General features: G+C 45.3%; 1 protein-coding gene across 4 annotated transcripts in view; it reads left to right on the top strand.

Moving 5' to 3' along the window:
* Positions 1–27619, top strand: part of GDPD5 (glycerophosphodiester phosphodiesterase domain containing 5) — a 155612-nt gene that overhangs the window by 42799 nt on the left and 85194 nt on the right. For 3 of the 4 annotated variants that reach the window (XM_038178295.2, XM_038178317.2, XM_038178322.2), the window contains one exon: positions 12176–12350. In XM_038178295.2, the coding sequence (XP_038034223.2) occupies positions 12234–12350 (117 nt within the window). In that variant the 5' untranslated portion in view covers positions 12176–12233. Of the gene's footprint in view, positions 1–11517; positions 11641–12175; positions 12351–27619 lie in introns of those variants that run through there. The other variant, XM_072032923.1, reaches the window with a different exon arrangement.

Raw genomic sequence — 27619 nt, 5'->3', positions numbered from 1 at the left:
CTGATTGCTGCAGATGTCATTCTTCCACTGTAATAATTAATTTGGCTCTGCCAGTCTGCTCGGCACTGTTCATAACATGCTGAGTGGTGGTGCCACTGGTAAATGTCTGGAAGAGCATCATTAATGCTGGGGATGGCTCTGGAATAGGCTGGGTTAATGCTCATTGTGCTAAAAGTCCTCAAAAACATTTGAAAGCAAAATGTTTGAAAGCCCTTGGACTGATAGGTCTTGGATTTGCATCAGTAAATGAGTTTATGAATCCCTCCTGACTTTTCCCTTCCATAAGGAAAATAAGATAGCAGCTGATGCAACGGTCAGAGGGAGTTCTGGTTTTTATTTTTATTAACAGGACTCTCCAGGCACAGCTTGGAAATGAGGCTCCTCTGTTTGCTCTGGGAGCCCGTGGATCTGGAGGGGTGGTTCCCTTCCTGGCTTCACCCTCTCTCCCCTTCCCTTGCTGTGTCACTTCTGATGCTGCCGTCGCAATGACCTTGCCCAGCGTTTTGAGATGCTCTTCTGGAAGCAGAACGCGTTGGGGGAACTTTGCAACCACTTGCTCAGTGAAATGAGAAAATTCCCTTCCCCTGAAAGATTTATGTGGCTGCAAACAGTAAAATCACTTTGTCCTTATTCACGTCTTCCTAAAGATCAGCTCCTGGGTTTTGAGTACACACATCAGCAGTCAAGACAAGTATTTACCTGGAACGAGTGACTGTATGATCTGGTGCTTGTCACCTGTCTTTCCTTGCCTGCTTGTTTCCCTGGATGCCATTTTCATTCACCGCGCGGTGCCTGGATCGAGCTTGTAAATCCTCTGGGAGGGAAACTGTCGCGTCTGCCTCCTTGCATTGAACAGAGACTGATTTATACAGGACTGGAAAGAATTCAGCCACAACTGGAAGGAGGCTTTAGGAATGCGAGACAAACCTCTGAGCATCTCTGGAACAGGAGAGGGGTGAGCAGGAGTTGAGCCCTTCCTCTCCAGAAGTCAAAGCATCTGCTGTGAAATAGCTGGAGGAGGGGGTGTGAGTATAATTTCTGATCTTGTCTTTGATTGTCTGAAGGTTTTTTCTTTTTTTTTTTTTTTTGAGTGATCTGAAAGTTGTAGCAGAGGTGATGAAGTGGAAAGTGCCAATTGTGCGAGTCTGCTCTGACAGCTTGGCACAAAGGGATTGTGGTGGTAAAATGGAGTCGCTTTTTAGGAGGTTTCCAGGATGTGCTGCAGGTTTCCACTTGAAAAACCTGTGTGTATGCTCTTCTGGAAGCTGGGGCTCCTGTGGGGCTGGTGCTTAATGTTTCATTTCATCGTGGCTCTATCAGCCCACTGGAGTGGGAAGAGACCATTGGAGGGCTCTGCTCCATCTCACCCTGCTCAAAGCAGGGTCAGTGTGAGCTTGGACCAGGCTTTTCCCATCCAGGTCTTAAAAATAAAAAAATCTTCAAGGATGGAGTTTTTGCAACCTTCCAGAGATACCTGTAGCATCACAAGTCTTCCTGAGTCATCGGTCATATCTCCAGGTTTGAGACACTTTGCGTGCATCTTCCATGAACCTTTCTGAGCCACTTCTTGTGCTTATGTCACTTCTGGCATTGCTATGCATTTTTCAACTCTTGTTATGTGCAATCACACTATTGGTTTTGCTCAGCACTTTAATGTAGACAGGGAGAGAGAAATAGAGACACGAACAGTTCTATATCCATCTACTGATGGAGGCTGGCCATTTTTGTCTATCTCCTGGGCTTCATTTTTTTTTTTGTGTTTGAGTGCTCTATCCAAGAATGAATGCCTGGAAATCCTTTCTAGGGTTCCGATGGTCTGTCTTGGTGGCAACTGGACTGATTTGGAACAATGGAAAGGAAGGGAAAAAGTGCTGGAGTCAGAAACTCTCCAAAATCTCAGAGATGGGGTTGGCTTCCTCATGTCTCTCATGTCACCAGATCCTGCTATCTTTTTTTTTTCTTTTTTGATTACTTTGGCTATGGGATATGCAGGGTGTTTATAGTGGGAAGGAGCTTACTGTGCAATTAGAGCCTTATCAAGTTAATTTATGCCCTCTCGGTGTGTGAAGCCAAAACAGTATCTGGCTTTTAGGACAAGGGAGCTACAGAGGAGGAGCAGCAAACCACGATGGAGCAGTGAATGTTTGCTTTGGGAATGGAAGGGGAAATAACAACGTCTTGGAAGAAGCAGAGGGAACAGATCTTGTGTGTGCAGGTCTCAGTGTGGTCAGAGAGGGTATTTTGGTGCAGAGCTGTGCACGTTGGCTGTGGGCAGGAGCCTTACCTGGGAGGGAAGGAGCAGTTGGTACATGGGAACGAGCCTACTGCCCCTCAGCTTAGCTTCTCTGCTGTGTAAGAACGGTTTTGAAAAACGTTTCTTGCAGCTGCATGGAAGGAATCAATCACAGGAAATAAAGAGCTTGTAATCCATTTAACTAGGACTTTCCACCTCTCATTAAGTCAGGGACATTCGCGCTTAATTCTCTGGATAGCAGTTGCACAGCAGACGTGCACGGTATTGATTGTAAAATAAATCTTGCTGTTTTTTTTTTTCCCCGACTTACTGTTTCAATTAAAGTGTGTGCTGTGGGTGTGGAGGCATTTTGCTCCTTCTCAGATGAGCGCTGTTGGCGTGGTTCGTGCAATTCTCCTCTCTTCCTGCTGGCGTGAACCAAACTTTCAGCAGTGCAGCAGGGAACACGTCTTGGGGAAAGCAGATGACAAGCCCTCTGTAGCAACGTGTTGGACCGACTTCTACTCTAGCTGCTAACACCTTCCAGAGGAGATGAAAACTGCCCCTCGGAGGGCCAGCTAATGCAATTCACGTGTGGTTTTGGTGAACCCTTCGGGGTGTGGGTAGGAAAGGGTAATCAGGGAGGGGGGGAGAAGCTTGTCTGTAAAGGAAACTGCATGGCAGGGTGTGCATGTTCAAAAACACTTCTGTTTCCCTTTAGTTCCTCAGCAAAAACACATGCTGAGCCTGGATAAGGCTCGATATAAACTTTTGTTCTCCAGCTTGGCAGAGATGGTACAGCTCTTGGGGTATGTGGAAAGGAAAAGCTGTGCAATCTTTTTAAAATTTATTGAGGAATCAAGAGATTTCATTTAAAAAAAAAAAAAAAAAAACAACCAGAGGAACTCACAGATATTCTTCAGCATCTAGCTGTGTTTCCTTGGTCCTAGTATTTTCTCCCACTGGTGACTTCCCTTTCCTCCTTGGCTGTCTCCACTGATGTGGTTTCATCTCCCAGACTGTGCTGGCATCACAGTGCACTCTAGTAGATGTTTGTAGGCAAAAAGAGGTTGAACGTGGGATGCACTGGACAAGACGCAGCCTCCCTCCCCTTCCAGCTTCCCCCAGACCTGCTTGGCACTTTGTGGCCTGACTTCTCCTGTGACTCAGCTACCGCTTCTTCCACCCCATCTGCCAAGATCAACAGCCGCTCCTGGTGCTGTCTGGGTCCTTCCCTTTTTCCACCCCAGTTTATTGTTGAGCTATTTTTTGGGTTTTATTAACTGTTGGTCTGCTGTGCTCTCGTGGTGCTAGTCTGGACATTTCTAGCTTGCTGTCCCAGGGTGGTTCCACCAGGCATGGTGCCGAGGCACTGCTCCATGGTGATGGGATTTGGTGGCTTTTTGTGTGATCCACACATCTTCCTCTCTCGCAGAGCCAATGATCTGAGACAGATGTGTACTGGAGAACCTGTGCCTTCTGAAAACTGTGTCCCCAGCTTATCTGTGGTCGGGAAAGGATGTAAATTAGAGGTTCTTCTGCTTTGAGCTCTGCACTATTTACCAGCAATGGCATAAAAAGTTGGCTGGTGTAACGTGGAAACTCCTGCTGGCCTCCTGGAGGCTGCCCTCTGTCTTTCCAAATGCTGGCTCCCTTAAATACTATTTAAATGCAGGATAACTCTATAAAAGTGACTGGGATCCTAGAATGGTTTGGGTTGGAAGAGACCTTAAAGATCATCTACTTCCATGGGCAGGGATGCCTCCCATGACATCAGGCTGCCCAGGGTTTCATCCAACCTGGTCTTGAACACCTTCAGGGATGGATCTCCTTCTGGCTGATCTGGTTCAGGGTCTCACAGCCTAGAGGACTGGGGATGTTCTCATCACTTTTAACCCATCAGCACGTTCTGGTGCACTGCTGAAATCCATTGGCTTCCTGGCATTTTTTTTTTGGCTTGGAAATTAGCGTGTGCCTACCAAATTCTGGCTCAGAAGGATGGGGCTATCCTCTCTCCCAGTGTAAAGATTGCGCAGTGGTTTGGCTGCCGTGGCTTTCCATGTGAAACTGTTTGTATTTCTAATTGGGTAAGTGACCCTGGTGCAGCACTTAGAGCCTTAGCTCTTAGCCAGAAAGCACTATATAAAGGAAATGTGCTTATAGAGCTAATTAACTCCTTGGAATGGGAATTCAGGTACTGCTGATATTTCCTTTATTAATCTTCCTACACTTTTTTAAAAGTCTCTTTCAGCCTTGCTTAAAAATGAGCTTAACGTTTATGTTCCAGCAGTGGAATAATGTTTCTGTGCCTGCCAAACGGCATCCTGCCTTGTTCAACAGTTGCCAGCCTTTCCATTCAAGCACAGGAGGCACCTCTGTGAGCAGCGCAACTTGGGCTTTCCCTATGACATACACTTAGAAGTGGAAGTAGACCTCTACCATACCAGCTATGGCACTTTATGCATTTTCTTAACTTTTTTGGGTACTTCCAACTCGCCCCAGCCACCTGTATTTTCAGTGTTTCTCTGCCAGGGCGAATCAGGTTTTACATCTCTTGGGCTGCTTAAAACTTCTTTGCTGCTTCTAAAAGAAAAGAAAAAATAGATGTGAGCAATTGATGAGGCATTGGCTGTTGTTGTTGCCCATCTCTCCACCAGCCCCCAAAATAACAAACTTTTCACACTCATTGCCAGACACACTTTGGCAGAAAGGACCAGCAAGTCCCTTGTTTATCACCTGCTATTTCATAGCCCGGAGTGCCTTTGTTGCTTCCAACTATTAAATATCTCTTGTGCAGAAATCCTTGTGGTCTACTTTGACCAGACAGCAACATGAGTAAACGTGTAGGGTGTCCTCCCTGCTTTGTTGGTCTGACTTCTGGTGGCCTTTGGACTTCTGCATGTGGACCAGAACCCATTTCAGCTGCTTGTTCTGGTTTCCAGTAAATAGTCACTTAGAAATCAGGTGGGCACAGCCCTTGGAGATCCTTGTAGGCATCTGTCAACTCTAATCTGTCTCCAGCCGGGTCTCCACATTTTTCCAAGAAGAAACCAAATTTATTGAAGATGGTTGGTCTGTGCTTTGTCCATTCCATGTGGACCAAGACAAAGGAGTAGGCTTTTGGTTTTAGATGTCATAGCAGGTGCCTGGGATTATTGCGGAGCCATAATCTGGCAGGATTAGGGCAGGACTCTATGAAACTGGTGCGGTTTGCTCCTGAACTTTGGAAGAGGGGAGACAACTGAGTCTGCTCGAAGGATTTGACTGTAGCAGGTGTTGGGCTTTCAGAGCTGCACTGGTGTCTTGACCTGCAAGGTTTTGTTGTGAAGGCTCAAGCTCGTGCAGAAAGCAGAGATGCTGTTTGGTTATTGCTGTGTAAGAAGTGTGTACAGGTTTTTCCGGTGTCCTGTTCCGCTTCTTCAAGCCCTTTAAAATGCTAGGCACCCGACATGCCCTTAGTTTGTGGAAAATGTTTGAGAAGCTAGATTGCAGAGGGCGTTAGCATGTGCCGCGCTTATTTATTTAGTGAGATTAAAGTAAAAGTTCTTCTTTTGTAATTCCTTTGAAGTGTTTATCTTTTGAAGTCTGAATTCTCATTAACTGGAAGTGTACAACCCCCGAACTACAAGCTGCCCTAGTTTCAAAGTGTTAATTTTTTTTTTAAAAAATTTAAGAACAATAAACAAGAGGTCAGACCCATAGGGGCTACACGTCAGCCAGCTCCTGCCTATTTGGGTCATCACTCAACACTTTGTGAATCAAAGTGGCTCTGCAGGGTGTCTGCCTGGGCTAGGATGTAGTCATAGGGTTTTTGGCATCACCAGGCATCAGGGAAACAGCGCTCTTCCTCTTCACAAGAGTAAGAGTTCTCTGATAAATCAAGCCCTGTAGGCCTCTTCTTAAGTTTAATTTTCCCCTCCATATTTTTTGTCACTGGAGCAGTTGTGTGGCACATACGCAGCAATGAATGGATTCAGATTATCCTTTTTTTTAATTGTTTATTTGCTAGGGAAAAATCCTGGTGGCAACAGGCACTTTAACACATCTGATGCTTTTCCTTGTGATGGGACTCTTCTGTGTTGCCTGGACAAAATTGGGTGCTTGTCACTGGGGGAAAAAAAGGTAGGAGACCTCTAACCTGACCTGATTTCCAGAGCAGGGAATAACAATATATTGGAAAGAAAAACCCCATTGGCTCATCAAGAGGGCTTCAGGAATTGAGGGGTCACCACAGCTGCTCCTTGGGCACCCTCCAACACCATCAAGGGCACAAGAATGCGCCACAAGAGGCGGCATCTCAGTGATTGAAGCTGCTCATGGCTTTGAGGTCTTCTCTTGCTGTTCCTGCCTCAAAATCAAATCTTGGTCTTGTGAGCAGAGATGTTCTGGGCCTGAGCCAAGAAAATGTGGAAAGTACTGCTCATCGTGTGCATATAGATTTCCTCTTGTAGCAAACATCCCTTCTATACGAGCCGTTCTATTATTAAACAGATGGGGATATTGTCCCTCTTCCATTCCTGTCTTCCAAGCTGGGGAAAATGAAATTGCATTACTTTGTTTTGGATGAGCTCAGCATGTTAAAGAAGAAAGATTGCTATGAAAACCATGAAAGTCACAAGGATTTAGATCAATTCCTTTAAAAGCTTTATACCATTTCAGTCCTGGCCAGGCAAAAAGGATTTCTTTTGCATGTAGAACTGGAGGGCTTGCTTTTGAAGAGATTAACTTCTTTTATTTAGAATGTATTTTAAGAAAATCAGGATTTTCCAGTGTAATTAGGGAAACAATTGACCTGAAGGCTTACAAGAATATCAATATGGATAATTGGTTATCAGTAATGTTCTCATGTGTTTGGAATAGGTAATTACTTGCTTAACAAGGTTTTAAGCATAAACAGCTAGATAGAAGCTTTAATAAGAGATGGAGATGTTGAAATTTGACAGAGATTCTTGATAAACAGTGATCCCATGAGTCACCAATGTGAGGAAAAACACTTTTAATGTGGAAAGTGGTAGGATATGCCAAAGCCCTTTTAAAATGGGTTGGTTAAGAAAATATCTCAGATACCACTGGAGCCTGTGTTTTCGGCATTTATTTCAACCGCAAGCAGGGAAAGTTTGCTCAGGCCTGATTTTGGGGAGATTGCACTTCATGTGCTTGGGGCCTGCTCTGGTTTTGCTCGTCCCAGTGGCATGCTGGCCTTGGGCATCGTAGGGTGTGGTGGAATCACACTGAGGCTGTGGTGACCATGGCATTTCTCTTCTGTCCCCATCACTCTCCCGACAAATCTGCCTCTCTGAAACTATGGGATCCTCCTCTTCAAACCTCACAGAGACTGTTTTCCACTTGCTACGTCCTTCCAGCCACGTCTTGATGGGTGGAGATGTTGTGGAAGACCACAATGGTCCTCCTCTCCCTAATTGCTCGGGTTTTCGTACTCTAGCTTCTCCCGAGACTTCAGGATTCATGAGTTTCCATCAGAACATCCTAAGCTCTGTTTTCTTTCTGTGTCAAGAAAATTTCAGCGTCCTTGGCAGGCTTGAGCAAGAAGTCATGTATGGTACTGTACCAGCTCAGGGGATCTGGGAGAAGGCTGGAGATAGGAGGTCGAGGTAAGGCAGGCAGCAGCCACTTGCTCTCAGCTCATCCCTCAAACCATCCTGGTCAAACCATGCAGGCATTCGGAATATTAATGCCCATAATACTGCTGGATGTGCAGTAAGCTGCTGGTCTCTGGGCTATTAAAAGATTTGTCCCAAGTTGCTGGATGAGATCAGCCTGACCTGGGTGAAACTGGGTTGATTAAATACAAAATTGGAGATGGATTACAGGGGAGGGCTTGGGCTGTACCAAGCCTTGTGAGGTAGGGTTAGGTGCTACTAAACCTGATACTCCATGGTTTCATTCACATTATTTACCCAGCGCACTGAAGGATTTGTGCTGCTGCTCTTCCCTTTGCTAAAATGATTACATTGAGATGGTTTAATGATGTTTAATGATCAGTCCTGCTTGCTCTGTTTTCTCCCAACTCCAGGCTTGTAAGGCTACAGCGATGGAGGAGTTAACTCATACAGAAAAAATAAATCCAAATTTTTAGGCCAAATCTCCCCAGAGAGCTTCCCTTTTAAATTTGCAACTTGGATTCTCTTGCCGTTTTTTTTTGTTCCAAAGCTGTTTGGAAAGGAATAATGTGTCGCGGGCTGTAACGGATACCCACAGCCCAGGACCTCAGGAATGCAGTGTGTGCTAATTAGGCATCCCAGAGCCTTCAGAAAATGCTCCTACTGTATTTTCAGATGGACTCATCCCTGCTCCCCCTTTTGGGACAAGCCGGCTGCCAAACTTGGTTATTCAGACCTAAGATGTTTGTAGCTATTGGCAGCTGATGCATCTTTAAAATCAAGGAGGATGGGTTATGTGCGTTTTGCTTTTTTTATTTTTTTCCTCCTTCTGGTGCGTGTTGCTGGATTTGAATAATTAATGTGTGTTGTCTTGCTTCCTGTTTTCATTTCTGTACGTAACGCTAACCAGCAGAGGTTTGAATCATTCATAGCCTGCTTTCTCCACCTCAAAGCTGTAGATGTCATGGGAACACTGATTGTAAGGTGCGGACTTTCTGTTTTTCTCCATTAAATCCGTTTCTGGAGGCAGAAGTAAGTATACAGTCTGTGATCTCAGCTGGGCAAGGAGCTCTGGTATCAGTTTGGCAACTTTATCTGTGGTTTGTCTTGAGCACCAGCATCGTGCTTGCTGTGCTTCAGTCTGTTCCCATACCTCCTGGTCTGTGTAGGTGTGGCGGGGAGGACGGGTGCTGTGTTGTTTATTTTCCTTTCTGCGTGGGGCTTCTGTGCATCTCCTGATGACGTTGATGGAGAAGAGGGGATGATTTTAGGCTTGGAGGCTGTGTCTTGTGTGGTTCAAGTCAAAGGTGCTCAAGTTGCTATGTTTAGGAATGTCTTTTTCTAAACTTATGTCGGATTTCTTCTTTGGGCTTTTGACTTCTCTTATGGAGGGCAGTCTGAAATGGATGAAAGAGCTGCTGCACCCGAAATCTATGGGGTCCTATGGCGTGTGTCCCTGTAGTGGTTCAGCAAGAGGATGAGGGCAACAGCTTCACTTGGTGGGGCATGGAGCCTTCTTAGCTGTATTTTGCCTTGCAAATTTTATAAAACTTCTCAGAGGTGCCTTCTGGTGATGGTATTGATCAACAAATGTGCTTTTTTGGCTGCCCTTTTACACTGAAAGCACTCAAACCCTCCTAAACTGTGTCAGGAGTCTGGGGGATGTTGGCCTTAGATGCTGCTGTGGGAGGCTGCTGGATGCTTTTCAGAACTGGACAGTAAACTTGAACCATTTGCATCTCCTCTGTCTGCTGGTGAGCGTTTTTCTTTAGGAAGAAGGGTCAATTGCTGGTCCGTCTTCACCGATGAAGTGCACTTGTACCTTATTAAAACGATGCAATGCTATTTGAAAAGGCTCTGGTACCTCTAGCTGTGGATCTGCAGCTTACCATGGTGAAAGCTCATGCCTTTAACTGTTGGCTTTGCTGGATAAGCCATCATGAGGAGGTGTGTGTGGGTCTTGAACTGCTTGATTTAGGGGTCCTTGTGACAGCCCTGAGATGAAAGTTCTTTGTGTACCTGAAAATGTTAGACTGAAGCTTTATCCAAGCTTCCCATGCTTCCCCCTCCCCTGTATTTATGAGAGTCTGGGGTCCAAGTTGCATTCCCAGATAGACTTCTATTTAGTTATTATTATTTTGGGGGAGGTTGAACATGCAGTCTGTGTCTCAGACTTGTCCTAGAAGACTTCTGGAAGCTTACGAGTATTCCCTTGCCTTGGTTTACTCTTTGAGCATCTATAGATCACTCCTGTCAAACAGCAGCACGGACTGTCATCTTCTCTTGCTTTCTATCCTTTTTTTCCTGGTTGCTGTCCATTTAGATTGTGATCTCTTTTGGTGTACGTAAGGACATATGGATGGATGTAGCTCTTGTCTCTGGAAACCCCAGGTACATCATCGTGCTGTAATGATGCTGACTAAGTCTCCCATCTGTAAAACTTTGAATTATAAAGCAAATGAAGCTTCATGTAGCTTCATTCATAAATGCTCTAGCTGTAACTTCCCTAAAGGACCAGTGGATCCAAGACTTGCACAGAATATGGATTTTATTACTGCTGTAGGCGCTTTCTGTGCATAGCTTCTTGGCATTTTGGATGAATTGGGTTTTTGTTTGAAAAGTCAGCCTTGTCAGCTTTGGCACTCTGCTGTATGGCACCACTTCTCCAGGTGTCTGGGCTGGACAAGAGCTAGTGGCTGTCGAGAAGAGTGGGGTGATGAAAAAATGCTCAAGCATAGCACTCCTGGTTGAGTTTGCAATGTGATTCCTGTAAGCGAGCAAATAAAACAACTGTTCAAAGCTCTTGAATATGGAGAGGGTCTGTTTGTCCTTATCACTAAATAAAGAAGAGGTGGAAATGGGGGTAGATGCTGTCCTTTTGAGGTTAGTTCATGAAAGCTTTCTCATAACAACCGTGGTCTTCAGGACACTGATATTTCAAGTCTGATATTTCAGACTTGATGTGCTTGTGCGTCCATCCTGAGGGGGATGAACTCAGGGGATGTGGCTAAAATGAGAAATAGGGGGTCAGCCTAGTTCTTTGAGGCTTCCCTCCATAGGACATGGCAATGAAGGGTTTTCAGATGGCTAAGATACCTTTTTCAAGCCACGTCAGGCTTTGCTGTCAGTGAGGATGTTGCTGCTCAAAGCTGTAGCAGCTTTTTGCAAGACCTGAGCACTGGGCATCCTACATACGTGGCCATGAAGTGGTTACCCTATAGAAAGTGCAATTTGCTTACTGCCCACATACTGCGTGCACTCTGGAAAGGTAACAAAACACTTTGCAAGCTCAATGGCCCTTGAGCATCACTCAACCAGCACTGATTATCCAGGAGACAGCGGCGTGTGGGCTGTGGGTGTGTGCTTGTGCACGAGGAAACTGGAAAACCCCTGGTGGGAGCGAGCACAGCCGAAAGGGCGATGTGACGCCACGAGACTGGCGAGCGTTTGCTCTGAGGTTCCCATCCCCGAACGTTTACTCTATGAATTAGTAAGAATGTACGGTGACTCGGTCTGTTCTTGATATGAATCTCACCGGAGATAAAAGCAAAGCTTCTAAATATGTAATAATGAGAAAAAAAAAAAAAGAAAAGCCCTGTGACGCACGAAGCGTGTAATCGATAGAGCGAAGTACTTTCCCTTCAAGCAGTGGTGTTCCCACGCGTGGCAAACTGAGCATCGGAGTCAGGCTGGTCCTTTGGGAGTGGATGCTGCTTGGTAGAGAGGGAACTGTGGTGGGGGAAGGCTGCACCCAGCTCTGCATCCTGGTGAATGTTCGCTGTAAAGGTAGGGGGGAAATATCTGCCTCTTTGCAGCCTGCACGGAAGTGTTAGCTCCTAGCCTGGGACCGTTTTGCAGCCTCCGTAGGACGCTCGCCGTAAACTGATTTAGCTTGGCAGGGTTTCAGCTTTGCAGAGGCCTCTGAATCAATTTTAAGGTTTGTGCTTGCAGAGGGTACGGTTCTTTACATTTCAATCATTTCTATGAATCTAATCATCGGGCAGCAAGCAGTCTATCTCTTGCTCTTGTCCTTGCGTGGCTTCTCTCACCGGTAGCTCCTATGAATGCATTCCTCTTCAGTGGTGTGGGAGAAACAGCGCGAGGAAATAAAACTCGCAGACTAATTAAACTCCTCAGTCTTGTTGAGTAACAAGCTGGAGACATTAGCAGGGCTGGGAATAGATCTGATTATCATTTCTTCTCTCTCAATAGCCAGAGGACATGGTTAATTATTAAATTGCTTGTTAAAGTATTAAAACATCACTTGGCACCTCTAACTTCCTTCCCCCCTCTATCTTTTTTTTTTTTCCTCTTGCTGAAGGGCGCTCCCAGGACCTGATGGATTTCTGATACCCCATTCCTGAGGGGCTGGAAGGAGCATGGTTAAACACCAGCCGCTGCAGTACTACGAGCCGCAGCTATGCTTGTCCTGTCTGACGGGGATCTACGGCTGCCGCTGGAAACGGTACCAGCGCTCGCACGATGACACCACCAAGGTGGGTAGCGGACCATGAAAACCCAGCCCAGGAGCTTTGAATGCGAGGGAGATGCTGGTTGAAAATGCTGGGTGCTTTTTTTTTTTTGTCGTTTTCTTATGGATTGTGTCTTGTAGAAGTCCTCAGCCTGTGGGTGATGGAGCAGATGGGCATGGGTTGTTGGTCTTGGTGCGTGCTTCATGGGGTTGAGTGGTATGGGTCTGGTTAAATCTGTCCTTATTTTCCCTTTTGGTGCTGGGGGGAGTTTTTTTTTTCTCCTTAATCCTCCATCATTTGTGTGTTTGCTCCATCTTTGGCCAAATATACGGAACCTGCATTGCTTTGTACGCGTGGAAATACCTTTGTAGGTAGGTGAAGGCAGCGGGAGGTGAGAACCAGCTGGGGATGAACAGAGGAGCTGTTAGAAGTGACTGTTCCCTCCCCTGCACAAATGCAGCTTATATTCCCTCTGGCAGAGGGAATCCAGGCAGCTGGGGCCAGACTCGTGTGTCCCTGGTCATTTGGGGCTGGGAGATGGGTCCCTAGGACCTGCTGTGGTTGCAGTGAGGAGGATGAAAAAAATGCTGTCAGAGCTTCAAAGCTGTCATGTGTACAACAACTATTACCCAAAAGATGAAATTACTGCTCTTCTGTGCTTGTGTTGTCTTTTGTGTGTGTGTGTGTTTATTACTTAAAGAAGGAGAAAAAAAATCACAAAGCAAAACTTAAATCTCACTTGCTCTGGCAGTGCTCCCAGGAGACACTTTCATTGCTTTCTGAGGGCTCAGTTTTGCTCTGGTGACAGCTTGCTGTTTCACTTTTAAGTCTGTAACCAGGAATCTTTCAGGCTGTGGAGTGCCTCTCTGGAAAAGAGACTGTTAAGGAGAAAACACTTCTGGGCAGCGGATCCCATGCCAGAGTCCTCCTGGTTCTGAATCGCATCAATTGTTGGTGGCGCAGCTTGGCTGGGAGCTCCCATGTGAATTGAGAAGTCATGGCTTGTGTTTGTGCAGCGTAAAACAAATTTCCTTTTGCAGAGTAGAAGTGTTTGTGCTGTTTTCCCTCCTCTCTGTCTGGCCAGCTTATTCTCAGTGACTGTTTTTTCTGAGCCAGCAGCAAGTTTCCTTTGAGCAAACACCCAGGCACATCCGCAGCGGAGGGTGTAGTTGGGTTTTGAAGACTTGGTCAGGAAAACAGTGGGATGTAATGTCTTGGCATGCATGCGTGTACTAATTTAAATACTCAAAATGCCTTATTCCTGACGTCTTATGAACCAGAACATATGTATCTGAGCTAAAAACCCATAGGAAAAACTGCCATTGACATAACTTCTCATTGAAATCTGGCTCCAATTGCACTGATTTTAATTTTTACCTGAAAATATCAGTGGCAGCTTTCCAACGCTACTTGGAATTTCAGTTGTTTTTCTGGTGCTGGATAAGAATTTGCTGTGTTTAAAGGTACCTTGGCTGGTCTCTGAGCCTGTTTTAAGCCTACATGGGGTTTCAACTTCCACTTCAGAGGCACAAATGGAGAAAGCTTATCTTTTGTGTGAGCAAGAGTAGGTCTAAAATTAGCAGCTGACTATGAAAAACCAAGGTGTGAAGAATCTGTCCCCATCTTGCTGTCAATAAACTGCCTCTCAGGTAGTCAGGTGCTGAGATAAACAGTTGTAGCACTATGGGGTGAGGGTAAAAAAAAAAAAAAGTGCAAATGAGAGCTGGTTGTCCTCTGAAGTGGTCTGTTTGCATGTGTGTGAATACTGACATGGTATTTGGCTATATCTGCAAGAGATTAGCTAGGAAAATATCATACCATAACTTAAGTGCCTATTTGCTTTGCACAAAGGCAGTGGCATATTGATGACAAGAGCTATGCTGTTACCCTGTATCCATCCCTATAGTAACTCAGCCACTGCAAACCCAGGGTAGAACCAAATGCAGTCTAATAAACCTTTGTAAGTGTAGTGTCTATTATATATATTAAAATATATATTCCATGCTTTGGGAGGTCTTGCAAAAATCTAGAGCTACCCGAGAAGGGAAAAATAAGGGGTGTGTGTATTTATATTACACCTATACATTTTGAATATGTGCTTTGCTTTCTGATAATTAGAGAGCAATTTATTTTAGATGGCCGTGATGTACCCTGCATTGCTTTCTATTCAAAAGATCAAGTTTTCTAGAATGAAAAGCTTTCACTTAACAGTAGGCTATGACCCAGCCTTGAAAAGAGCATCCTTGAAATCTGATGATCACGAACGTTTGTTTTTTGAATAGCGCTGCTGCTCAGCAGCCAGAGTTTTAATGATTCTGCTCCTCTTCCTCCAATTTTATGCAGCTCAGGCCTCCCATGAAACGCAAATTTGCATGAAAATGAGGATTTTAATTGTAAGCTTGAATCCCAAGTTTGTTTTGGGAGACTGCGTGCTGGAATTTTTTTATTTCTATTATTTAAATTATTTCTTGCCTTCCTAGAATGGCTTCAGTTGGAAGGGGCCCTAAGGATCATCCAGGCTGCTCCCAGCCCCATCCAGCCTGGCCTTGAGCACTGCCAGGGCTGGGGCACCCCCAGCTCCTCTGAGCAGCCTGGGCCAGGGCCTCAGTGCCCTCAGAAGGAAGAATGTGACTCAGCTTTCCTGATCCCACCCCTATACTCTTCATTTCTCCTTTTGAGAGTGCAGGAGGGGGGGCTGAAAGCAACCTGCACACTTGGTCTCCTTTTTAAATTGAGTTTAAACAGCTGTAAAATTTCTTCTTCTATTGCGTGGCTTCAGATTTACTGGCAAGGTCTCCTTTCCTTTTTTTTTTTTTTTTCTTTAGTGAAAGGTATGTAAAAGAAAAATCATCTTCCTGAAGTTCAGACCATGCTAATCTCTGTAGCTGGTGTGAAGGAGCGATTTCTGCTCTGACTACAGCTTGTTCAATGGTTATTCAACCAAGGAAGTCCTTAGGAAATCAGTGCATCTTCTTAACAGGGCTCCATCTCCCTGAACGCCGAAAATGTGGATAAGTAAGCTTTGGTTTGTAGTGGCCAGACATGCTTTAAAAGGTCCAAAGTTCAGATGGCAACTTCCAAGGTAGCTCCCGGACAGCATGATCCTGTTGATGGATTGCCAGCAATTAAACACACAGAGAGCGGCACGGCTAATTGCTGCGTATAAACACAATGCTCCATGTGCAGCTTGTGTACTTCACCCGAAATGACCTGCTGCTGGGTATTACACCACCAGAACAGCTCTTGCTTCCAAGGAGAAGTCCAGAGCTGGCTGCAGCATCTTTTAAAATCCATCCAGAGCTCTTGCAGGATCGGTATCCACATGGGAGATATTTATGGGTTGCGTTGTATAAACATGAAGTTAGATTTATCAGCTGGTTTTGTTCTTTTTTAATTGATTCCAAAGCCATGTTGTTTGTACACAGCAAATATCACACCTGGGAAATCATCCTGGGCAGGACTGGGGGAAGAGACGTTCTGCAGAAGAAAATTGCACTGATAATTTTTAATCTATCCAGCAATGAGAAGTAGCTATGTTCATTGGCTGGCTGTTTTTAGTGGTTACTAAATATTGAAGTCTTGAGAGTTTTGCAGTTCTATTTAATTTGCTGTCAAAGGGGATAAAATAATATAGCTATTTGCAAAGGGCTTCTCTGCTTGGTGACAGGTTTGATTGATAACCATGCTTCCCAGCCATCAACCCTTCCGAGATACAAGTGGAGGTGAACAAAATGTAACTGGGATCTCTTCTTGTCTCTCCCATTCCCACTGAACCTTTCCATCTTGTCCTGGTTTTGGTGCATATACCATCTTTTTCCTCTCCAAAACTGCCGAGAAGAGGGAAGGCTAGGTGCCTGGTTTGATTGCATACAGAAGGAATACCTGGGACTGAAACCCAAATTGGCACCTTTGGATCCCAGATGACTGAAATAACAGAAAGCACAGAAATTCTGTAATTTCAGTGTCATCTACCCCATATTTAAATGGGGGTCTCTTCATCTACTGCATGAGTGGTGCCTTTCATGGGACTTGTATCATCTTTTTTACCTCCCGTTACTCTTGTGAACACCCCTGGGATGTTGTGAGTGAAAAGAGCAGTGTTAGCGATGAAATCCCTTTCAGAAATTTGCAATCTGAATGCCCAAATCCTACAGGTGTTAACCTGAGTGTCTAATAAACCACATTCTTATTAAGAATCTGGAAAGATGATGAAACTGGAGCTAATGAGGTGCAAATCCAAGAGCAGGAGTGGATTACTTTGCAAGCCTTTGAGGCTGTCAGGACTGATGGTCAATGAAATGCGGGGCCCTCAAGGTTGGATTTTTGGGTTTTTGTTGTCCTAAAAATATGACTTGTTCAGAATTTATCACAAAACAACAAACAAAACCTCTCATCTTTCAGTGTAGCACAGAAGCAAGTTATTTAAAGGGGCTTTTTGCAGTGTCTGCTGCAATGCTTTCCTTTCTGCCTCCATCCTCTCCTGACATCTTCAGTAATTGCAGCGGAGATGTTTCCTCATCGCTGCTGCTTTGTAGGCATGCTGCTCCCATCAGTGAGGAGCTGTCAAGCCCTGAGCAATGCCTTGGCATGCATCAGCTCCTCTACACCCAGCAGCAGATGCTTCACAGTCCGTGGAGCTCAGGAGCTGTCAGGTTATGATATTAAAGGCTCTTTGGAAACACCTTGAGCCAGGAGTGTCGCTCCGTCCCCTGTCCCTCTCAACTAGCAGGCTTTTATACCTATGCTGGGAAAAATACTGAGAAGTGTTAGGAACACCTGGGGCTGCTCTGATTTAGTGCAATAAAAATTTCACAGGGTTTCGAGTGCCTCGAGCTCCCTGACCTGAGGCTTCTGCAGAAGATGGGCACATCCAAGTGGGAGGGAAGGGAGAATTTCCCGACGTGGATGGTTCTTGCACAGCAACCTTCTGGTTTCATCCTCCACCCCGTGGTCTAGTGTTAATGGCTGGAATTGCTAATCTTTGGGTGGAATGCCAAAGCCTTCAGCCCTCCCACATTTATTGTGCAGTGTGAAGCATCACTAGCCCCTCTAGAAACTCACCAGATCCTGTGAATATGCTTAGGGGCTGCCTGGTGGTGCTGGGTTTTTCCTGTTGGTTTGGAGGGGAGAAGCTGAGCACAGGGTCTGCATTGCCTCGGGAACTGCAGAAAGCTTGGTGGCTCAGGGTTGTGTTTGCTGTGGCTATAACTTGGCTGCCTGTGGCTTTGTGCTCTGTGTAACAAGTGGCCCACGGGCAAGGCTGATGTTTTTAGGGGTGATTGAGTAGCTCTTAGAGCAACGGCTTGGAAATTTCTAATACTTTGTCGTTACTGCTTTATTCAGAAACTTTGAAGCGATCCATGCACAAGCTCCCTGCGATAAACAGCCAGACCAGCCCCCCTCGGATACACAAAGGTGCCTTGTGACTTTTCCAACGTTATGGGCCTCCAGGGTTTTATTCGGATTGTGGCATTTCCTCGTTATAGCTGCCAGATGTGCTCCTTCCAACTGTTTTTTCTTTATGCGTTGTACTAATTATCTGGGTGAATAATTACATTGCTGGAGCCCATTATTCCTCCCTCTCTCCTGCTTGCTCTCGTGCCTTTTTGAGGGGGGTGTAGCAGATGCTGCTGCTTCTGTCCTTCTTGAAGCCACTGCACACATTGTGTTGCCTTAAAATGCGATTTGGGAAGGTGAGCTCAGCATTACTGAGTGTTGGTAGGTTGTTTGTCCACTTAAGATATACCAGAAAGTCTCAAAGTTGGCAAGGAATCTCCAGAAACACAGAATATCAACCTAAAAGAAGACTGTAGGGATGGACCTTTATCTCGCCCCAAGTTTTCATCCTGGATGGTAGTGAAAAGCAACCTTGAATTAACAGGTTAAAACAGAGCTCAATAGTTGGTGTGCATGTAGTATGTAGAGACTAGTAAATCCAAGGACTGGTGGCCATATGCTCTCTGTGCAGGAAAAGGAGGCTTTGGGAAGTTGAGGTGGGAGAGAGGGAGAAAAAAAAGCGAGGAAAAAGCATAGGGATAAAGGGTTTAGAAAATCCCTCTTAAATATTCCCAGGCAAGCTGGGACAAAAGGGGATTTCTCAGTTTTTCTGATATTCAAGAAATCTCCATGTTCTGTCTTTATTCCAGCAGCAGCTAGAGGAGATCACTCTTCTACTCTCCCCTCCAAACCTCTTGTCTATGGTTTCCAGAGAGAAGTAGGCTGCCTGTGCTTCCCAGGGAATCCATTACATATTATCATGGGGTTTAGCCAAGTCTTTGCTAGGAAGTACTCAAAATGTGATGACTTCAAGCTTGCTGTGCTCAACTTGGGGAGAAAAAAGGCTGAGAGCAAGGTAGCATCGATGCCTTGGAGCTCTTGAGGATAAGCACAGCAGAAGGAGGAATTAAAGGCTCATGGTTGGCTGTGAGGACCCTGATTTTTGACCTGTTGCTGGAGTGAGCTTCTGGAGAGAGGGGCTGGAGTTTGCTGTGGGTTTCCAGGGTCAGATGTTGGAAGGGACAGGCAGAAGCTGCAGCCCATCGTGTTATGTTCTGTGCTGGAAAACTTGAGTGGAGACTCGCAAGCTGTGTTTGGTGCCAAAACAGCAAGAAAAATGACTTCGGGTGCCCTGGTTTCATTTGAGATGTTTTCACCCTGATTGTTTCCTTCAAGATTTTTCTCTGAATTCATCCTTGGATGTTTGACTGTGCTGGTGTTTCCATGACAATCATCCAGATTTTGGTACTTGGAGGAAAATCTCGATGCGTCTATATCCTCCTAACACAGTGTGTCCCAGCTGGGATACTGCAGACCAGGCTTGCTGAACACACCTTTTCCTTAGCATTTTTTTTCTTTTTAAAGTCTAGAAAATTCCAAAGTGCTCTTTATCACTTGTTGACGAGTTATATATATGCCAAGGGCAGAATATATGTGACCTGATGCACCCTTCTGCCCTTTCCTACCACCCAACAAATGATGGCAGAGGGCAGTCATTATATGGGCAGGCAACACTTTAGGAACAAACCTGGTGAGGAGCAGAGCTACCCCAGTCTCTGCTCACGAAACTGATGCTGCTTTACAGGGGGTGACAATGCTGGTCTAATTAGTGCTAATAAATGCTGTAGGTAGCGTTAGGGCACGCATTGGATGCTGCCGAGCTATCAAAGCATCTTCCTCTATGGGTATGTGCTCTCCTGTTGTGGTCAAAGCAAAGAAATTGGGACTGCTGGGGTACTTGAGAGAGCAGTGGGGAAAAGCAGAAGTGCCCGGAGCCAGATGCATCTCCCTGCATCCTTTTAACTTCAGCAGTGCTCATTTAGCAAGAAAAAGCAGAGAGCTGCTGTAACAGATGACAAAGCAGACTGCCCCTTATGATTTAAATAAATGCTTTGTGCAAATGCCTTGGTTGGTGCGTGGTGTGCGAGGGAAAGGCAATGGGTTTGTTATGGCCCATGGGGCAGCTGAACACGCTCACCAGAAATCAGCGGTGTTGTTGGAGGAGGTGCACCACTGCTGTCCTCGATACGGTGTTTTGATGGCACGCATCTCCTAACCCTCTGGTTAAATAAATGTAAGGTGTCTGAAATGTGCAGATACGGGGGGAAGAAGACAGACTTACAATGTCTCTCCCTAACTTCAAAGTATCTAGTGCTGCTCGTGTACCTGCAGGACGATATAAATTAGTTATCAAACCATTCCTAATAAATTGGGTGTTTGCTGTTAAAATTTATTCTCTTTGAGTAAAGTGGTAATAATTCAAGATGGCTTAAAAACATCACGCGTCTCTGAGCTGAGGCTTCTGATGTTTTTTTTTTTTTTCCTTTTGGAAAAAGATGAAGCTGTGAGAAGAATGCAGAGCTGCAATCCATCGACATAATGGATTGCTGTGCCGTGTCCATGATACGTGCATTAATTCACTTTGGAGTGAAATACTCTTGTAATTCCCTCTTGGTAAGAGCTGTTAAATGACTTGAACAGATGATCTGAGCCACGCTGGCGTGATACACCTGTGTGACTGGAGGGAGGGTTTGGAGCTGGGACTCTGCTGGGTCTTTGGTGTTAATCCCCCAATGGCCAAAGGTCACTGGTTAGCCCACAAAAATTGCTTGCTTTGCTGAAAACCGCAATTACAGGAAGGGTGAATTCACTCTTTTCAATGCAATTTCAGTTTGTTAATGTTCGTGACTGTAGGCCTGAAGATACGGGAGCTTTTTATGAAAGATGCTCTTTGAAGCCTGTTTGCTTTGTGGTTGGCTCTAAGGCATCAGATGCTGGCTTCTCTGGTGGGACGTGACCAGTGATCCAGAGCTGGATCTCCACAACTGGATTTATGGGGTGATGTTGGAGTGATGGGCTAAATTCAGGAAAAAATGCAGGAAAACCCATTTTTTTAATTGTTGGATTAAATATTTGATTTACTTAATTTTAACCAATGCTTGCAATCAAAAGCAATGCTACCTTGTTGTCAGGGATTTACCCATCACTTAAACATCTTTTTAAATCTACCTTTTGAGCCCTTCATTGGACAGGGAGGCTATGAGATGACACAGGGAAGAGGTCTGGGGAGGGATGGGGTTTGAGATGCTCACAGCTGCATGCGGACACATCACCCAGCCCACATCACAGGGTCCAGTGCCTCCAGCTCCTGCTGTGGGTTTTACTGAACTCCCTTTGTTGTCGTGGCTGCCTTGTAGGAATTGTGCTATCTGTTTTTATGGCATCACTCCCCCATAAAATCTTCCTCTTGGTTCTGGGAGATGCCCAGGAGTCAGGGAGAGGCAAGGCTGATGCCGAAACCATTGCCTGCTTAGACACATGAGTCTGCAGAAGACCATTGCTGGTCACGTCTAGATCCTACCATGGCTTTACAAGCTCAGAAAGCTGATGTGTTCATGATTGCTTGACCAAAAATCCAGGCTGCTGGGCTGTGCTTCAAACAGCAGTCCATTAAATAGCTGCACTTCCACCCTTAATGGATTTGGGTTGCCCCCTGAGCTGTTCTTCAATGAAAAGTCACCGCTGACTGCAGATCTTGTGGCCTCTCTGAATTCCTTCCTGCTTGCTCCGTGTGAAGGATGTTTCCTACTCCTGTAATGCTCGTTTGAAGGATGAGAAATCCCAAGCCCCAGGAAAGCCGCAGGGTTTGACTTGCTGCCTGGTGCAGCCTCACGCTGTCAGGGTGAGGATGTTTGACTAATGCTAAATCTCTGGCTTACTCCCCATGTAGGCAGAATGCCGGTGGGAGGGAGTCTGCAAAACCCATTGACTGCGCGCCTGGGTTCGGATTATGGGCTCAGACTGGGTGATTAACATGCCCTGTGATTTATAATGCTTTATAGGTGTCAAAGGTTTTTTACTGCAGAGCATCTGCAAAATGTGTTTCAGGCTGTAAACGGCCAGTGCTGAGCTGGAGCTGCATCTGGAGAAAGGGGAGAGGGAGGCAGGTGGGAGATGCTTGGAAAAAGAGATGGGAAAGGGGGATCTTTGGGTCCTGGTCCCTTAGATCTGACCCTGTGCTTTGCTAATAAGAGCTGGTGGCTATAAAGTTTGGGTTTTGCCAGGGTATTTTCCCCAGGGACTTGGGGACAGTGATGTCCTTCCAGTCCAGAGGCAGTGGTGTGCAGCCACTCCTGCCAAATCTTCACTGATCTGAAAGATGCTGGGTTAGAGATAGGGTTTGGATGCTCAACCAGCATGGGGTTTAACCCATCACCACGTAGTGGAGAACATCCCCCAGCTGCAGCAGCAAAAGCATCCCAAAGTGTGGTGGATTTCACCCAGAACACTTTGTTATTGAGTTAATGCCTTAGCATTAAATTAATTAACTTAGCATTTCCACCAGGCAGTGGGAATTCAGCTGGCTTGGGCTTTGTCATTGAAACTGAGGAGGCCAAAGGATGGCGTGTTGATTCCCTTAAATGCATGCACTGCTTTGCTTTGTCAATTTTTCTTTACATAAGCAAATATTTCACTTTCCCAGTACAGCACCTGTGGAGGGACTGGGGAATTCCAGCACTTGCAGGGAGGAAGGTGAAATATTTACCGAATGCTTTCTAAAAGGGGGAAAAAGGATGTCATTTTTCTGCTTGCTTTCCAAAACAAATAAATGTATTTTCTTTCTTGGCAGTGTATTTTCTTTCTGCCAGTGCTAGAGGTTGGCTTTTTAGATTGAACTGGAAAACATCGTTTTTCAAAACAAGCAATGGAAACCAGGGCAAGCTTTGGCAGTGGCTCTAACACAGGTTAATTCAATGTCATGCTATTTACTTGAATATTTTGTCCTTTCCCATAAAGACAGCAAATGCTAGAAGTGAGGTGATATTAAAATCATGGAAGGTTGACCTGTTCTGGTGTGTGAAACCCTCTCTGATCTAGCAAAGGGTGGTGACAAAGCAGGGTCCTTCTCCAGAGGAGCCTTCACTTATCCTGATTCAGAGAGAACCAAGGTGTCCTTGCTGCCTATCAGGAACTCCAGTGATTTAATTTTACTTTGGGGTTTGAATTCACTGGTCTACTGGTCCAAGTCTACTCTCGCAAAACCTTTCCCTGATTCCCAGGGGTGATGGTGCCAAAACGCCGGTGGGAACTAAGGCTGCCTTCCCCTGGGGTTTGCTGGTGAGATGTCCTTTGAAAACAGCCTCCTGCTGGGGTCCTCTCTTCATTTTCAGCAGCAGATTAGATATTTATAAGAGCAATTTAAGCTTGGCACTGCTCTTGCTGCTGTTTTAAGTGGCTATGGATAGCAGCCTTCAGGGAAGGGAAACAAGAAAGTAAAGAGATTAAAGAGATCACTGAGCTGGAGGGGTTGAACTTCCCATGAAGCCATGGATGGAGCACAGATGGTCCAAGATGATGGTGTCCTGCCCCTATAGCTCTTCTTAGTGAGGTCTATTGGTGTCCAAGGGAGATGGAGATGTGTGGCTTTGAGGGTACTTCACCAGCAGGAGGGTGTACACAGTGGTGGAGGGTCTGATCCTTGCCAGCTGGGATGGGTGGGAGATGCTGTGGGAATGTGGTGGAGCACCCAGCCAAGATTGGGATGGGAAGGCTTCAGCATAGTGATGGGCTCCCAAATGCTTGGGGGTGTGAAAAGGGAGAACTGGAGGGAGGAGATAAAGCTTGGTCTGGGAGAGATGCTCATGTGTCCTGCATCATTTGAGAGAAACCCATCTTGGGTGTTTGCTGTGTTAAAACATTTTTGAAGCCCTGCGCTGCTCAGTACAGAGATGCTCATGCTGGGGCTTCAGATGTTTGCTGCAGACTTCACAGAGGTGAGCCTGCCCAGTATTTCCTTATTTCACCTAATTCCTCTGCCCAAAAAGTCACATGCTGTCCTTCAACCCCATCCTTTTGGTACTGGATTAATTCAGAATTGAGAATAAAAGACTTGAAAAGAGTAGGTTTTTAGTGACATAGGTAGTTGCTTTTGAAGGGTGAGGAATGTCTGTACAACTGGGAAAAAGAAGGATTATACCACTGCTCTCTTTTGTCCTTTAAGCACTTGCTTCTTTGCAGAACGTGGTGGATTTTTATATACAAAGGTTTTTTGGCTAAAAATGGCAAGGCAAAAAACCACATCCTTCTGCAGAACTGTAAAGGTGTGAGGGATGGAGCTGTGCAATAAGCTTTGCTCAGAAATCTTGGCAGTGAGGGCAGGTTTTGGAGCTACTGAGTTCCTACAGATGCTGAAAATGAGCATCTGGGAAGAGTGGAGCAATGAATTGCTCTCCCACTGGGGAGCCTGCAGCTAAGAAACCTTTTTTCTGACTTGCCACGTGGCCCATGAATGTGAACTCAGATAGCATCTGGTGGATGTGTATCCAGCCACTCCAAATGCTATGCCCAAATAGTAATTGGATTTTCTTCCTCTTGTCCAGCATAAGGACTGGTGTGTCTCAGTGGTCTCTGGTTTAGACCAGAAATTGTAATCTGGGTCTAGGAAACCTCCTGATGAAAGATCTTGTGGTTTCCTGGAAAACTTCCCCAACCTGGCACTTTTTTTTTTTTTTTTTGGAAGGTCATACTGAAAAATCATGCTGTGCTGCTTTCTTTTAGGCTGACTTTTCTGAAAATTACATTTCTTGGCAGTTGAGCCTGTAGCTCTCCTCCAACGTTATGTATGTGGCTCTAAATGAACATCTTGCCATCTCTAAAGATGATGAGTGGTAATTGTGTCGTGTTACAGTCCAATGGGGGGACAAACTTGTAGGTTCTGGTGCTATGAATGCTTTTCAATGGTGTTGATATTTTACAAATCAGCATTATCCCATATTGTGTTTGGCCTGGTATTTTGGAGAGTGGGTCACCATATTTTGAGTTGAAAGTAATGTCCTCTGTGACCATAAGTATTGAAGGGATAGTTTAAAGTCCATGTAACCATCTTCATTTGCATCTATGAATGACTTTGCTTGAACAGACTAACAATTCTTTGCACAAGTGGGTTACTTGGATCTGTTTTTCCCTTCTCTACTACTCTTTAGGATTCTCAGTCTCCAAAACCATTGGATCTCTTTCTGGAAAGTGTGCCTAGAAACCACGTTTAACTATAGCTCAGTACCCCAGTAAGGGGGTGACATTCAGTGGCATTTCTTGTACAGAAGTCAAGCTGGATGATTTAATAGTCCCTTTGGTTTTCAAAATGTATGTGTTTTATTTTGTGATGTAAAAAGCTTCTAAATTGAGGGCAGAGGTTAGCTTGACAAATACATTGCAGCTGTTCATCCTAATTTGGAAGGAGAGGCTGCTAGAAGTTCTGGAACAGAAAGGCTTGGAAGCCAGAGTGCTTTTGCATAATATCTTCCTGCCTTTAATACAGATGTTCACATTCATGCCTCCTATTCTGGGAGTCTGGCCAAGCTTCCGTATAGAGTAACTGCACACAGTTCCTGGTCCTGTCCTTCACCCCAACATCATCCCAGAACAGGTACAGCCTGAGATTAATTTCCTTGCTGGAGTTTCCAATCCGTTTATTAATAAATCAAACAGCGCGCCGCTTCAGACACATGGCTGGCTTTTGCACTGGAGGGACGGATAGAGCATATTTCCCCACAGGGCAATCGCTCTTCATAGCTTGCAAACTAGTCCCATTAAATTAAAAAGCCACCACAAACTGAAAGTCTGAAGCTTTCTTGCAGCATGTGGGTTATTGCAGTGATGCTCGTTCAGGGGATTGATTCTGACGGTTGCGGCTGTGGCTTCCTTCATCTTTACCAGGAAAAGACTGTAGCAGTTCAGCAGTTTTTGTTCTTTTTTTCTTGTATTCCTCTCAATTGCAAGCATTTTTTTTTATTTTTTTATTTTTTGAGAAGCAAAGCTCTGCATCAGAGAAGTCTCTATTCCCCAGGCAGCTTTACTACTCAAGCAAAGAGTTTTGGCATCCATAAATGTGGTTGACAGCACTAGCAAAGGCCAGCTGAAGCTAGGAAGCTCACAGCAAAGATTTGGAAGCACAAACGGGTTAGGAATTATAGCTTTGGAGATTGTTCTTATGAGCTTTTCTTAATGGAAGCTGAATTTTCTTAATAGATGTTGAGCAAACATCCAGAGTGGCTGCCAGACCAGGTGTCCCGTGGTGCACACAGGTTTTTAATGCTTTCAGGAGTCATTGAGGTGTGGGCAAAAATGAAGCCATGCCCCACGACCACATGCATACGGGTGGTTTGGCTTCTGGTAGATAGCTCTATGGCACGCTGCGGTTAGGGGAGAAGAACTTGAAGAAATGTGGTGATGTGGCTTTCCTGGCATCCGTCTAGGGCTCATTGCAAGGAGGTTTGTAGTCTGCCCGGAAGTCTTTTTGCAGATGACGTGGCTGCCTGTCATCTCTATGGGGATCCAGAGGGCCTCAACACCGAGGTGATCAACTTGGATGCCAAAAATGCTTGTGTTTTTATGGGCTGGAGACCTCTGTGTTAACTTGTTGGCTTATTTTAAAAAGAAAACTATTAGTAAAGCTTAAAAACATAGGTAACTGTTCTTCACTGTTGGCCATGAAGTTGACCTACACTTGCCTGCCTCTTTGTCTTGTGAGTTCCTCTTGAAAACTTAGGAGCCTTGAATTTAGAGTTGTTTAAATGCAGATTCAAACTTTTTCTCCTGGTTGTTTCTAGGAGATCTGCTGCTGGGCTCCCAAGTGTGATTTCAAGGGTGGGTAGAAGTGACAGTAGATGTGCAAGGAGAAGCTCTACTTGTCTAGGGCTGAAGGTTTTAATACGTTTTTTAGTGGCTGATACTTGTAGCTCATCTCAAGCTTGAAATTTTTTTTTATCCCTTCGTGTCACCTCTACAAAGAGCTGTTAACAGGGAAGAGCTGATGAACTGGTCTGAACCCATAATTTGTCATGTTCTCCTTGACACGCGGTTCTGAGCCTTTGTTTGGCGGTGTGCTTCTTTGCACATGACGTCAGGCAGCACTTGAGAATCAATTGACTTCAATACAGTCAAAAGAGGCCCTTTTACTGGGACAATTGTAAGAGGGGGAAGAGAAAAGGAGAAAATAAAATTAAAAAAAAAACCTCCCAAGATGCACCTTAAGGTCTTATTTGAAGTCTTCGCAACTTGGAGCATTCTGACTCTCTTTAAAAATTGAGTCACCTGTGTTTAACTTCATGTGGTTTCCTGAAGCAAGCTTCCCAGAAGTCACAAAACTTGCTTATCTCAACCGGAGGAAATCACTGGGAGGCTTAGCAAAGGAACGTGATGAGAAGCTGGGGCACTCCTCTCTACTAGAAGCAAGCAACCCCTCTCCTGATTGAGATGTTTGGGGTGATGCTTATTTTTTTTTGGTGTCATGCAGGGCTCCAGCACCATCATCCCCATCACCAGGCTGAACACCACCGGTTAATAGTGGAGGAAGAGCACGCATTGGCTTTTCCGCTCTCCCAGACTGCTGGTTTCACTGCAAAGCTGTTCTTTCATTCTTGCTAGCTGCTGTCTCTTGTCTTATTTTTTTTTTTTTGACTCAGCTATGCTGGCCTCTCTGGAAAAACAAACCACCTCCTGGTTCCTCTAATTCAGAACACGCTGCTATGCCGTGCTTTAGGGTTTGCTTAACAAGCCGACTTTGTAACCACCTAAACCGCCGCAGAGCTCGAGCAAACCGCGCTGCTGGGAGCTGCACTGTGTTGTCGTGGTGTTTTCCTCGCCAGGAAGGCCGAGAGCTCGAAGCTGAGCTGGGTGTGGTGGTGCAGCTTTTAGCTGAGTGATATCTGAAAAGGATATCTCATTTCATTGCTGTTCTTGAGGTCGATGTGAATTAGTGTGTGTGTGTTTGCAAGGGTTATTAGCAATGCGCCCGA

The sequence above is a fragment of the Anas platyrhynchos genome, chromosome 1 (genome assembly GCF_047663525.1).
Source record: "Anas platyrhynchos isolate ZD024472 breed Pekin duck chromosome 1, IASCAAS_PekinDuck_T2T, whole genome shotgun sequence".
NCBI lineage: Eukaryota > Metazoa > Chordata > Aves > Anseriformes > Anatidae > Anas > Anas platyrhynchos.
Note: the sequence above shows the minus strand (reverse complement) of the source record. Positions and strands in the feature narration are given on the sequence as shown.